General features: G+C 45.9%; 1 protein-coding gene across 2 annotated transcripts in view; it reads left to right on the top strand.

The window, feature by feature from the left end:
- Positions 1 to 12510, top strand: part of TSC1 (TSC complex subunit 1) — a 122105-nt gene that overhangs the window by 84923 nt on the left and 24672 nt on the right. For both annotated transcript variants that reach the window (XM_073600546.1, XM_073600547.1), the window contains exons 18-19: positions 5376 to 5486; positions 6797 to 6919. In XM_073600546.1, the coding sequence (XP_073456647.1) occupies positions 5376 to 5486; positions 6797 to 6919 (234 nt within the window). The remainder of the gene's footprint in view (positions 1 to 5375; positions 5487 to 6796; positions 6920 to 12510) is intronic.

Genomic DNA, 12510 nt, shown 5'->3' with positions numbered 1-12510 from the left:
TGCCAATCAATCTTTGAATTTGTTCAGATGTAAAATTATGGCCCATCTCTTTCCTATTCCCTAATAAAGTAGGGAATTGTTGTACACTGGTCACTCGGAACTAATTTATACATTCGGGACAACATGTGGCCCGACTCTGGTATATTGGCACACCTTAATTCAAAAGTAGTAAGTGAGTTTGCTGGCCTTATCTGATGCTTCCACTTATAAAAACAAATCTGCCATTTGACGGTATCTCCATATGGCCATTGGAATTTCTCCTAGAGTCAAAATTAACTCTGCCAAGGGTAACATTGTTTGTTTTGTCCCTTGGGGCCACTCCTGCACAATTGCCCTTCCCACCCATTCCCCATTGATCTAAATTTCCCTTCTCCCCCGGGGAATCCCTCCAATGGTGTTAGAGGATAGGGGGGCAAACTTTCCAGTATTGTTCATTCTATCCCATATGGATAGTGTTGTTCTTGTTAATGGTGATAACTATTCCGATAAACCCCTATAAAAAGCCGGGATCCATGGGGCTCCTGCCAGGTCTCTACCTGCTAATGTCTTTTCCAAAGCCACCCAAAGTTTGCTGATGGAATCATGACACCAGTTCATAATACGCACCAGGGCCATGGCTCTGTAGTATGTCGCTATATCCGGAAGCCCCCCCCATAGCATACTAGCTCATTATGTATTACTTCCCTTAGATCGAAGCCCTTACAGCAGTCCTTGTTCACCGCTCCGGCCGGCGACATCGTTCCCAGAGTTACTTCTGGGTTACTGGCGTCACTTCCGCGCAGGAGCCGCCGGTAACGGCACAGTCTAACTGAAGCAACGGCATGTAGGTGCCGTTGCTTCAGTTTGCATGTGCCGATGACGTCGGCACATGCAAATACAGGGGATATCTCCTAAACCACTTTAAGAGCATTTGCCCTGCCGAACCATGTCAGAGTATAACTTTTCCATCTCTGCAAGTCCTTTAATATAGACCACCACCAAGGGTCCATAGTTTGTCATATAGGCGTTTTGCATCCGGAGAGATATAAATACCCAAAAAGGATATAGAATCAAAACGCCAAACAAAAGGAAAGAATTGTTGCAGAGTGGCTGTCATCCCTGAAGAGACATGACTAGGCATCAGTACTGACCTCTCAATGTTTGGTTTTGTATCTAATTTTAAAATAAACTTCTTTCTAACATCAATTCAGTAAGGAATTCTTGAGGGGAGGAAAGATATAACATATCATCGGTGTAAGCTGATATATAGTGTTCCATTGATCCAATACAGATCCCTCCTGATCCTTCCTATTTCCTCTAATCGTTCGCAGAAAGGGCTCCAGCACCATAGCGAAAAATAATGGGGATAGTGGGTACCCCTGCCTAGTCCCGTATCTCAAAATCTGATAACCTACCATTAACTTTTACCCTTGCTGTGGGACCCGTGTATAGTGCCATCACCCGACCCATCATCCGTTCTCTCAGGCCCATCTCCCTCTGGCCATAAACTCCCACCCTACCGAATGCTTTTTCATCATCCATTGAAATTACTACACTCGGGGTCTGATTCGGTCCATTATGCATCCAGTGCAATACTTGCAAGGCTCGGATAGTGTTCTCTAGCCTCTCGACCTTTCATAAAGCCTGTTTGGTCTGGGTGAATCAGTTTTACTATATGATCTTGTAATCTAAGGGCAAGAATCTTAGCCAGGAGCTTAGTGTCAGAGTTAAGGAGGCAGATGGTTTTAAAGCTGGCACAAAGCTGAGAGTCCTTCCCCCTCTGGGGGCAATGGATTTGAAACTAAAATGGAATTTAAGGTACCTACAAAGTAAAATTTGAGAAACTTTTTATAGTACATATTTGTGAAACCATCTCGTCCGGGCTTTTATCCATTGGCAAAGCGGCAATCACTCTACCCAGCTCCTCCATAGAGATTATTCTTTCTGTTTCTTCCATGGCTGCAGACGGGATGGACTGCAGATCTGAAGCCTTAAGATATTCCTGAATTCTATCCACACATCCATCCTTTGCAGCTCCTGTAGAAACTGGATCTATATTGTACAAAGACCTGTAGAAGCTGTGGAATTCAGCTGCTATTGCTTGGGAATCCATTATCTGTTCGTCGCATACCTTTTAAAGTGTGAACATGGCGTAAGTCTTGTTTCTTTAATTGCCTGGCCAGTAACGTCCCACCCTTATTCCCCTTTTCATAAAAGCGGTGGGTGAAATGCCTACGCTTACTTTGAACTTTCCGGTCAAGAAATTGCTTCAGATCGATCCGCAATTTCTCCAATCTCTGCACATCCCCAGGATTTAAATGGGTATTATGTTTAATTTCAAGTTTTATGCATATCCTTCAAAAGCTCTACCATTTCCCTTTTTCTCTCTAATATGCATACCCATTGAAATCAATTCTCCTCTAATAACCGGCTTATGGGCTTCCCATACCACTTGATCGGATACCTCTTCGGATGTATTAATTTCAAAATAGAATGATAATGTGCGAGACACGGACTCCGCATTCTGCTTATCCAAAATGGATTTGTTCAAACGCCATATTCGTTCCACTACCAACAGATGTCGAACAAATCGTTAAGCTTATTGGAGCATGGTCTGATATGGTGATTGAGTCGATGAGCACACATAATTCATGTAATGCTGATCTACCATCAACAAGTCAATCCTTGAATATGCATTTTGTTTTGGAATGGGACAAAGGTTTTCCCCAAAGAGGTATCCAAACTGGGATCCAAAATTAATACTAAAAAGTCCCCTCCCACAACCAAAAAACCTTCCCTAAACTTCCTCAAAATATCAGTTTTCGATAGAAGTCTAACAGTATGATTATTGGGGGCATATATAGTAGAAAAGGTGTAACACTGGCTTTGGATCTTACCCTTAAAGAGAAAATTACCCTCCGGGTCTACTCTTATTTCTGTGGGTACCAAGTGGCATAATTTATGGATAGCTGTTGTAACTCCTCTAGCCCTTGGAACTGGTGATGGTGCATGGAACCATTGATTATATGGAAAAAGGCATACAGGGGGCCGACCCTGTCACAAAGTGCGTCTCCTACAGAAACACCATCTTTGCCTTCATATGACGCAGTTCGTGCCAGAGACGGCCCCTCTTACCAGATGAACAAAGCCCTCTCACGTTATATGACACAATCTTTTCTAACTGTCATTATCTCTATACATATAGTTTCATCAATCTCTTTTTGTGCTGTTAAACTCGGTCAACGTTTGTAACAACCCTCTGAGTTTTCTCCCTTGGGTGCATCTGATGAGAGGTAAAGGGGGGAAAAAAACCCCCCACAAACCATGACAAGACTTCCACAACAAATAACATAGTATACCACTGTATATGAAACGCCCCCTAAGGGGTAGACGAGTCCGGGCAGGGGTGTACCACCCCTGCCCGCAGTCCCCGTCCCTTCTGCCCCTTGGCAGAAAGCAAAGTCCCTTTTCTCGGGACGACCTATTGGGGGAGAAATTATTAAAAAACGTGAACAGACCTGGTGCTCCCGGGACTTTCTATTTATAATCCTATAGCATTATTAATTTACAGTACTTCAACATTTTGTATCAGGGATTTAAAAAGGATAGAGGGAAAGGGGATGAGGGGAGAGAGGAAAAAAAATCCCCTCTAGGGCCAAGTTATAATCCTATCTGTCCAAATGATTTATCCTTCAGCCTTTAACAGGCACTAGTTTAAAGTGTTGCTGTTTTCCCATTCCGTGTTGCTATAACCTTAAAGGGATCCCCCCAACGATATTTGATATCAACTGCCCGTAAGGCTTCCAGCAGAGGTTTAATCATTCTTCGTTGCATACGTGTTCTTTGTGATATATTTGGGAACAAATCTATTTGTGCACCCTCAAAATCAACCATGGGTCTATTACGGACTGCTTTCATAATAGCTATTCTTTTACTGGATATCTGTGCATTTTACAAATTGCATCTCTTGCGTTTTGGGGGGGGGGGGTTGGGAGAAGAGCACGGTGCACTCTATTTCAATCTTATCCGGTGCAGATGTCCCCAGAACTGACTGGAAAAGACTGATAATTTTAGGGAGCAGTTCAGTATGTTTTATTTCAGGCAGGCCCCTTATACGTATATTCTGCCTACAGTCTCTATTTTCATGATTATCCATCTGATCCAACAGAGTTCAACACTTCATGATTTTTTTTTTTTTTGTCATATCTTGAATATCGATCACTGCCTGTCTAATATCCTCCTGACCCGTCTCCATTTCTTCCACTCTGTGTCCCAGTGCTCCTATATACTCCCTTAACCCCACCACAACCTGTTTACATGATGTTTCAACAGCAGTCATAAGTAACTGAATATCATTCTTTATTGGGAGTGCTCTTAAATGTTCTCTTAAATCCCAATCCACAATAAACTCTGGTTGAGATATAATTGGTTTAATATTAGGGTCACAATTCAAAGAATTAGCGTACTGCACCTTCCCTGCAGAGGCTGTCCCTGATTTAGTCAGTTACTCTGCCGGTCAGTGCACGTTCACTGCTGGGCTCTGTAGTACCACTTTTTCCTCCCCAGACATGCACTTTCCACAGATTCGGCTACCCCTCCTGGGGTTCCTTCCACCTCATGAAGACCCAGATCTGCTCCTGCATGTTCCCCATCTGAATCGGCAGCTTCCCAAGCATGGTCCCATGGGACCCCTGCCCTCTCCCAGTAGATCCACCTCTGGGATTGTAAGGCTTTGCTTTAGGCTTAGGGGTGAACGGCCACAACCAGGTGTTTATATTATCCCTCCCTAGGCCAGCCGCTCCTTGACCCTGTGCGGGGGGATCCTATCCAGCCATCCTCGATCCTCCCTTTAGGTCAGGTGAGCCGTGCTTCTTTCCCTCCTGGACCGGTGTCCTCTTTGCCGTACACCCGGGGTCTATGCTCTGCGCAGTGAGGTAGGCTCTGAGCCCATTTAGCTGGCTCTTTCCACCGCTGAGCGGATGTGCAGCTGTACGGCGGCACGTGGGTATGTCTGTCTGTCAGGAGCCTGCTATGCTACTGCTGCCTGTTCTGCTGGAGCCCGGTGTAGGCGGCGCGCTCAATCAGCGTGTCTGTTCATGTCACGCCCCCCCCCCCCCCTCACGCAGCTGGCCCTTCTCCACCTAAAAATAGACTTAAAGTGATTCTTAAATCAGGAGTGCATTCTCATGGGTGTTCCCATAGCAAGCGGCTTGCTAAGGGGGCACTTGGAATAAGAGGGAGCAGATAGCGCCAAGGGGAGGGACTGCCAATGAGGAGGTAAGGGGCCTTTGCACAGAGCAGGTAAGGAGAAAAGTTTTGACTTTATCACTTTAACTGAATAAACTTGCATATTGTTTTAGGTTAATACTAACCTGCTCCTTATTGCATTGGCACAGACTAAGCTAGAGGACTGTCGTAATATGATAGTTGACCTGCGGTCTGAGGTGAAGCAAGCTAACAACAAGGTGTGCAACACTGAGCTCAAACTCGGTCAGGTGTCTCAAAAGGTGAGAATTGTCTGTCACTAGTTGAGATGGTTCAGCATTAACATAAGGTAACTTTTACGCTGATAAGTTACTAAAATGCCCTATAGTTTACCTTTTTGTATTGGACCTGTGCCCTTTTATTTACTTTACAGTTTTTCTTTTTTTTTTTTCCTCCATTGTTTTGTCATATACTTGATGCCCTACCCACTATTTGTTGGCATAAGAGCCTCTTGTGTGTTCAGATCAGAGCTTATTCAATTTAATGTAAGAGGTTTTGAAGGGAATGTTGAACTTTATTCATATACTTGCATCTCAAAGTTCATCAGTTTTCAGGGAGGAGCTGAGGGCTGTGTAAAGTCTGAGCCCTTATCTGGGATTACCAGTACAACTGTATTTCTTTAGTGTCTGTAATCCAGGAATACTTGGAATTATAAATCCCCGTACACACAGGTAGAATGTTGGGAGACATTTGCCGGTACAAAAAATACTGGCCGACATTCTGGCCATGTGTATGTTGGTCTGTCCGACAGAAGGCAGCCGTTTGACTTCTGTCGGGCATGCATGCTAGAGAAACCAGCAGCTGACCAACACCCTATCAGTGCTCTTATTCAATGACAGAGCACTGATCGAGTGTTCTGGCAGAGGGTGTGCCCCCCTGTCAGAGCACAACAGCTGAGCGGGGGGAGATCGCTGGACTAACTTCGCAATGTTAGTACAGTGGCTCCCGACTGGAGTTGTCAGTTTTTTTGACGATCGGCCTATGCTGCCTTGCCTACAGCAGAATGGATGCTGGCAACAAAAGCCATTTGCCAGTACAGGGTAACCCTCACCCACAACCATTAAACCTCAGTTCTTTTGCTAGTGTACTCGGGACAATGGACCTGTGAAATGTCTTTTATCAACTGCTGCTAGCTTCATGCTGGATTCATTATTTGAATTCTACTTTGTCAAGACGTGGGTCTATCCTAATGGTGACACATCCAAAATATATAGAGAAACCAACAAATCAATGGAAACCTAATGGACTTTTAAGGCACCAGAAACACAATCCTTGCAGTGGATTCTCTGGTGACTCTGTGGGATCAGTACATCCTGCGTTAGCCTGTGGTTTTCTTGTTGTCAGTGTCCATTTCATCTGTAGGCAGGACAGTGTAACCCAACAGTCCAAGAATTCCTGTGTCCCTTAATGGACTTCCAAGAATAGTATTTTAAGGCGAGTGCAAAAATACTTGGTTACAGGGGCAGGGGTATGCTTCCATAGATGACTCTTCGACTGACCTGTCTTTTTTTTTTTTTTTTTTTTTTCTTTTTCTTTTCCTTTGTTTGGAAAGCTGTCAAACAGCGAGTCTGTACAGCATCAGATGGAGTTCCTGAACCGGCAGCTTTTGATTCTCGGGGAGGTGAATGAACTTTATGTGGAACAGCTGCAGCATAAAAACACCAATGCAGATAAGGTATGTTATATTCTGCATACAATATGACTGCTGAAATAGCCTTGTAAAAAGCCTACTATTTCCTTGTGTATCCATTTTTGAAGCCTCGCACATTTCCATTTATTTGCATAAAGCAGATAAGAGTTAAAGCCTGTTGGATTTTTATTGTGGTCTGTGTCCCTATTAAAAGAATGTCTTTATTGTACAGGACACAGAAATCTGGGTTGTAAATATCTACCTTCGGGTGATTGAACATTGGCAAAAGCTTTGCTGGGTTTGCCCCCTCCTGTCCCCATATAACCCTGCCACTCAATGGGGCTCCAGTTTTTTGATAGTGTCCTTGGGTACTAGATGTCTTCTCTCGGAGAAGAATTCCTTTTTTTATTTATTTTTATTTTTTTTTAATCTTTTTTCGCCAGATTTATTTACCTCTTTAGGCTGACACGTCTATCAGTATCTGATTGCTTTACTGCCCTCAGGGCTCACTAGCAGCTTCCAGGTCGGTAGGGCAACACCTTGGGAATTGTACCCAGCCTCTGCAGGAAAAAATCGGGGCCAGCCTGTAATGTTTGTTTAGGGGCACTGCATACTTTGTTGGGTGCTCACCTTGATAAGTGTCACAAGAAGTGAGTTAATAGCAGGGTGCCTTACAGATCCAGGGTCATGGTTCATTCCTGTGGAACCCAGACCCTGAAGACCTGTTTGGGGCTATGCCTGTTGTCATAATGGGCAAAGCCTGGACCCGGTGCGAGACCAGAAACTTGAACAGGGTAAGACAGGATTTCCCTATACTCTATTTTCCTATATATTTCCCCATACTGGTTCCTGGCTTGTATGTCTTGACTGCTCTGTAGTATTAACTATATCCTTATCTTGTAAGACCTTGCCATGCACACAGGTTCAAAGGGCACAGGTGTAGGGAGACCTGCACTCTTAATCTTTTTAACTTTATTATCTCACTGTTTGGCCCAATGGCTATTGTAATATTTACCTATTCAAATTTTGCAGTCTTTCTTCATCTCCCTACGGCAAGTTCTTCTCCCAAAAGTGACAATGCTTGTATAAGATTCCTAACTGCACACTTCTGGCTGCCATTTTCTGCCAACAACGTAAGCTGATCGTTTGCCACCCCACCTGTTGCCAGATTCATCAGTCAGACACGGCCATTAGAGCTCAGTTGGTATTGCTGTGCTTCTGTTTTTCTGGACACCCTGAGCTCTTAATCCACATCCATTCCATGGGTATCCTGCATCATAGACAGCGGTGAGTCCACTGGAAGCCCTGTGGAAGCTGCCAAGTTTCTCCCAAATTAATAGCAGTTCCAGAGCAAGATATCGCCCCAACACCGCTTCAGCCCCTAAACTTGAGTTCCCTTACAGGTGCGCACCATGTGACCTGTCTAAGGCAGAATTAATTGCTACGGTTTCTGAGCTTTTCCAGAAGCTATCAGCCCAACCACCAGTGCTCTTCTGCATTGCCTCCCCCTGGTACACACGCTGTGGCTAAAACCAAGGAGGATGCAGACATTTCAATAACCCAATTTAGGCTCAGTTCACACTAGTGCACTTCCAAAATCGCACGGTTTCCAGTGCAGCTTTGATGTGATTTGATTGTTATATAAAAGAAAAAAATCATACTTGCCGCCTCCATGCAAGGGTTTTGCACAGAGGGGCCCTGATCCTCTTCTAGGGTCCCCCAGTGGCACCTCTGGCTCCTCTTTTCTCAAGTGCCCCCACAGAGACCCGCATTCCCTGGGGGCACTCGTGCAGGCGCACTGCCAGGTCCTGCTGCTGCATCCATTGCTACAGACAGCAGGACTTGGCCCTGCCCCCGGCTCCTGTGTCACTGGCTTTGATCCCCCTCCTTTTAAAGATTTAGTGGATAGGGGCTCACAATCTGTCACAATGTCTTTACTTTCTGTGCAGAATCTTATGGCTTAAAGCTTGGGCGACTGGTCCGGTGCAGTAAAGGTGCCTTTGCCCTTCGATGGTGAGCCCCTGTTTGACAAGTCCCTCAGTGAAGACAATTGAGGTAGCTACTGAGGGAGGAGGGGTGCAGACATGGCAAACCTAAGACCTCTAACTTTTTTTCTTTCCTTCTACCTTTTAACCTACCCTAGAAGAGGTGCACAATAAATCCGAATTGCTGTTCCCTCTTTCTTATCCATTTCTACTCGCTGCTTGGGAAAGAACAAGTTTTCCTAACCCTTTTTTGACCTCATTGGTGCAATGGGTGTTCCTCTTGTTACTTCTTGAAAGGAAATCAAGGACTTCTCAACTCCTACATAGTCCCCCTCCCCCTCTCCCTCTCCCTCTCTCCCCCTCTCCCTCTCCCTCTCTCCCCCTCTCCCTCTCCCCCTCTCCCTCCCTCTCTCCCTCCCTCTCCCTCCCTCTCTCCCTCCCTCTCCCCCTCTCCCTCCCTCCCTCTCCCCCCCTCCCTCCCTCCCTCTCCCCCCCTCCCTCTCCCCCTCTCCCTCCCTCCCTCTCCCTCCCTCTCCCCCCCTCTCCCCCTCTCCCTCCCTCCCTCCCTCTCTCTCCCTCCCTCCCTCCCTCTCTCTCCCTCCCTCTCTCTCCCTCCCTCCCTCCCTCTCTCTCTCTCCCTCCCTCCCTCTCCCTCCCTCTCCCTCCCTCTCCCTCCCTCTCCCTCCCTCTCCCTCCCTCTCCCTCCCTCTCTCTCCCTCCCTCTCTCTCCCTCCCTCTCTCCCTCCCTCTCTCTCCCTCTCCCTCCCTCCCTCCCTCTCCCTCCCTCTCTCTCCCTCCCTCCCTCCCTCTCTCTCTCTCCCTCCCTCTCCCTCCCTCCCTCTCCCTCCCTCTCCCTCCCTCTCTCTCCCTCCCTCTCTCTCCCTCCCTCCCTCTCTCTCCCTCCCTCCCTCTCTCTCCCTCCCTCCCTCTCTCTCCCTCCCTCCCTCTCTCTCCCTCCCTCCCTCTCTCTCCCTCCCTCCCTCTCTCTCCCTTCCTCCCTTTTTTTTTTTTTCCCCAGGAAATTTTCAGTGGAGCAAATGGGCCTTGATCAGCATTTGACCCTTAGTACCATGAAAGGTCACGTCGCTGTTTTCGCAATTTTGTTGCAGAGACCATTGCCTTACTTTTCTTCAATTAAGACTTTTTGTACAGGGCAGGGTGTCTCCCATTTGGCTTTTTGCAGTGTGCTGCCCCATGTCTCTGGGAAATCTCCCTCTCCCTCTCTCCCTCTCCTTGTGAGAGAGACTTGTGGTCCCCTCAACTTGATTTCTTGCATCTGGTGCCTGACAGCTGTTGACTCTTTGCTGTTGTTTGCTCCAGCAGTGACTTCTTTTGCTTCTCTATTGTCTTCTACCCCTCAATTAGTGCTTGGGGATGTTTCATGGTCTGTGAATAGATTTCTGTGTTCTGTACTGTGTGATGAAGATGAGTTTTGATGTGCATTTTTAAATTCTGCGTTTTTAGGATACAGTACAGGACCTGGATCATTCCTGAGACTGCTCTGTGATTTCTTGCTTACTAATACAACTGGAGCCTTGCACAATAGACTAGGGAGCAGACCCTGTAAAGCTTTTGCCCAAAGCCAATCGCACAAAGGCAGTGGCATATAATCCATAGTCTATGCATTGATGCCAGGGTCCTGTAATGCACTCTCTACAGACCTCAAGTGGATCTTGTATTAGAATTTAGACATCTAACGAGCTTTTCTGCTCACCAGTTGGAAGATCTAACTGTACCCAAGTTATTCCATGGCTATAGTCAGCCAGTAGGGTGGTTTGGGCTATAACCAGGGTTGAAGGGGTCACCTGTACAAGTATTTGAAATTAGGTGGTTGGTAAGTATTCGTCAGTAGCTTTACTATTAATAGAGAAGTTTGGGATTTAGAAGAGAGAAATTCTACTCTCCTAGGTGGGTCCAGCATCAATCTGATGCTGCATCTGTCCCCCGCTGGCTCTAATAGAACTGAGCGACTAAAGACTGCTGATTGCTCAGTTCTCCGCATTCTGTAAGCAGAGAGCCGGGGCCAGTCACTTGCTTTCTGCTCTCAGTGGAGCACAGAGTTGGGGAGGGGAGTGGCTGTCTCGGGCGATAAGCGGCTTGCTGAGAGGCTAAGCCAGCTGCCGGTCCGGGCTTCTGGGCAAATACCGACCTTATGGTCAGGATCTTTTCAGAGCCTGGACCAGCTTGCTGAGGTCAGCCGACAGCAGGCTTCAGCCCGAGGTAAGCTGAAAACGGGTCAAAGGAGTGCGGAATGAACTGCACTCCTGTGATTTATACAAGTACAGCCAGAATGGCTTTGGCTATATTTCTCCTTTTTTTTTTTTTTTTTTTTTTTTTTTTTTTTTTTTTTTTTTTCATGACCTAAGGAACAATGTAAAATATAAAAGGTTGATCTTCCCAGAAATTCAGTGAGCTTGTTGTGTGCTTTGCCTCTGCAGCACTGAAATTACAAGCAGTGTTATCAACCCTGCCCAGTTCATCCCCTATATTTTGTAGATGAAGAACGAGGGAGGTGTTCTGTAGTCTAAATCAGGAACCCTGAAAGCCAAAACAAATGCAGTCACCACATCGAAGGGCTGGTAATCTAATGTTATGCTTTTCTTGCTTTCAGACAGGTTTATTTCCTGTTCGCATGACATAGGAATTCAGATACTCAGGTTGTACTGATAACTACAGAAGAATTGGACACTGGCAAACAAATTGTGTGGCAGCCCCATATGCCTCAATCTTTTGCTAAAATCCCTTGGATGGATTTTTTTTTTCTTCAATCAAGATTCCTACTACATTGCTGCTGAGCTGGACCCTTTATGCAGCCATATGTATCAGTCTTTCCTGCTCTGACTGCTGGACATTGCAGGGTTAGCCTAGAATGTGAACTTTGGGCGCTGGTCTCTGCATTGTGTTGCTTTCCAGACCAGAGTGTACTAGTTATGTTGGCCACGGAGTTTTGAGGGTAGGCCATGCAAGCTGAGCACTGGGTAATACCTTTATTATGAAGACAGATGGGCACTGTTTAAAATTGCTTTTCTTTGGTATTAGTGCAGAATTGAGAAGTGCTAAGTTCACATGCCCCGGCATACTTTCCACAGAGGATTGCTTGCTCTGCACCACCGCCATTCACAGAACAAGTTGTATTTTTTTCAGTGAATGCAAGATGTTCTCTAATTGAGCAGGGTGGGGATGAGGGGCTGCAACTTCACAATAAAATACTAAATGTTCTATGAATGGCGTTTGGTGCCAATTAAAAGACCCCAACCCCCCACCCCACCCCTCTCCTGGCTTGTATGCAGCGGGTTAGCCACTCAGGACAGGACTCGAAGATTGCAGCGATCATTGTAGTAGTGCTAATCACTGCATTGATTGTCCACAGTGGGCCCTTGGGTATGAGAGGTGCATGCTTACGTCAGTCCAAACTAGACCAATAAGTACTGTATGCAATTGTACATGTTGTCCAGCTTTACTGGCATGGCTGTTTGAAGCCCAGGTTCTGAGAAACTAAGGCATCTCTTAAATGGTGATTCCTACAGTGCTAAAAACTAGTAAGTATGCTTTCTGCAAAGGCTACCATTGCACATGGAATGCATACTTCGCTTGGAGAGAGGCAATCCTTTTTATTCATATTTTTTTTGTTTGTTTCCCCCCCAGGAAATT

Source organism: Aquarana catesbeiana, linkage group LG09 (genome assembly GCF_042186555.1).
Source record: "Aquarana catesbeiana isolate 2022-GZ linkage group LG09, ASM4218655v1, whole genome shotgun sequence".
Lineage (NCBI taxonomy): Eukaryota > Metazoa > Chordata > Amphibia > Anura > Ranidae > Aquarana > Aquarana catesbeiana.
The sequence above is the reverse complement of the archived record's forward strand: the minus strand, read 5'-3'. Positions and strand labels throughout refer to the sequence as shown.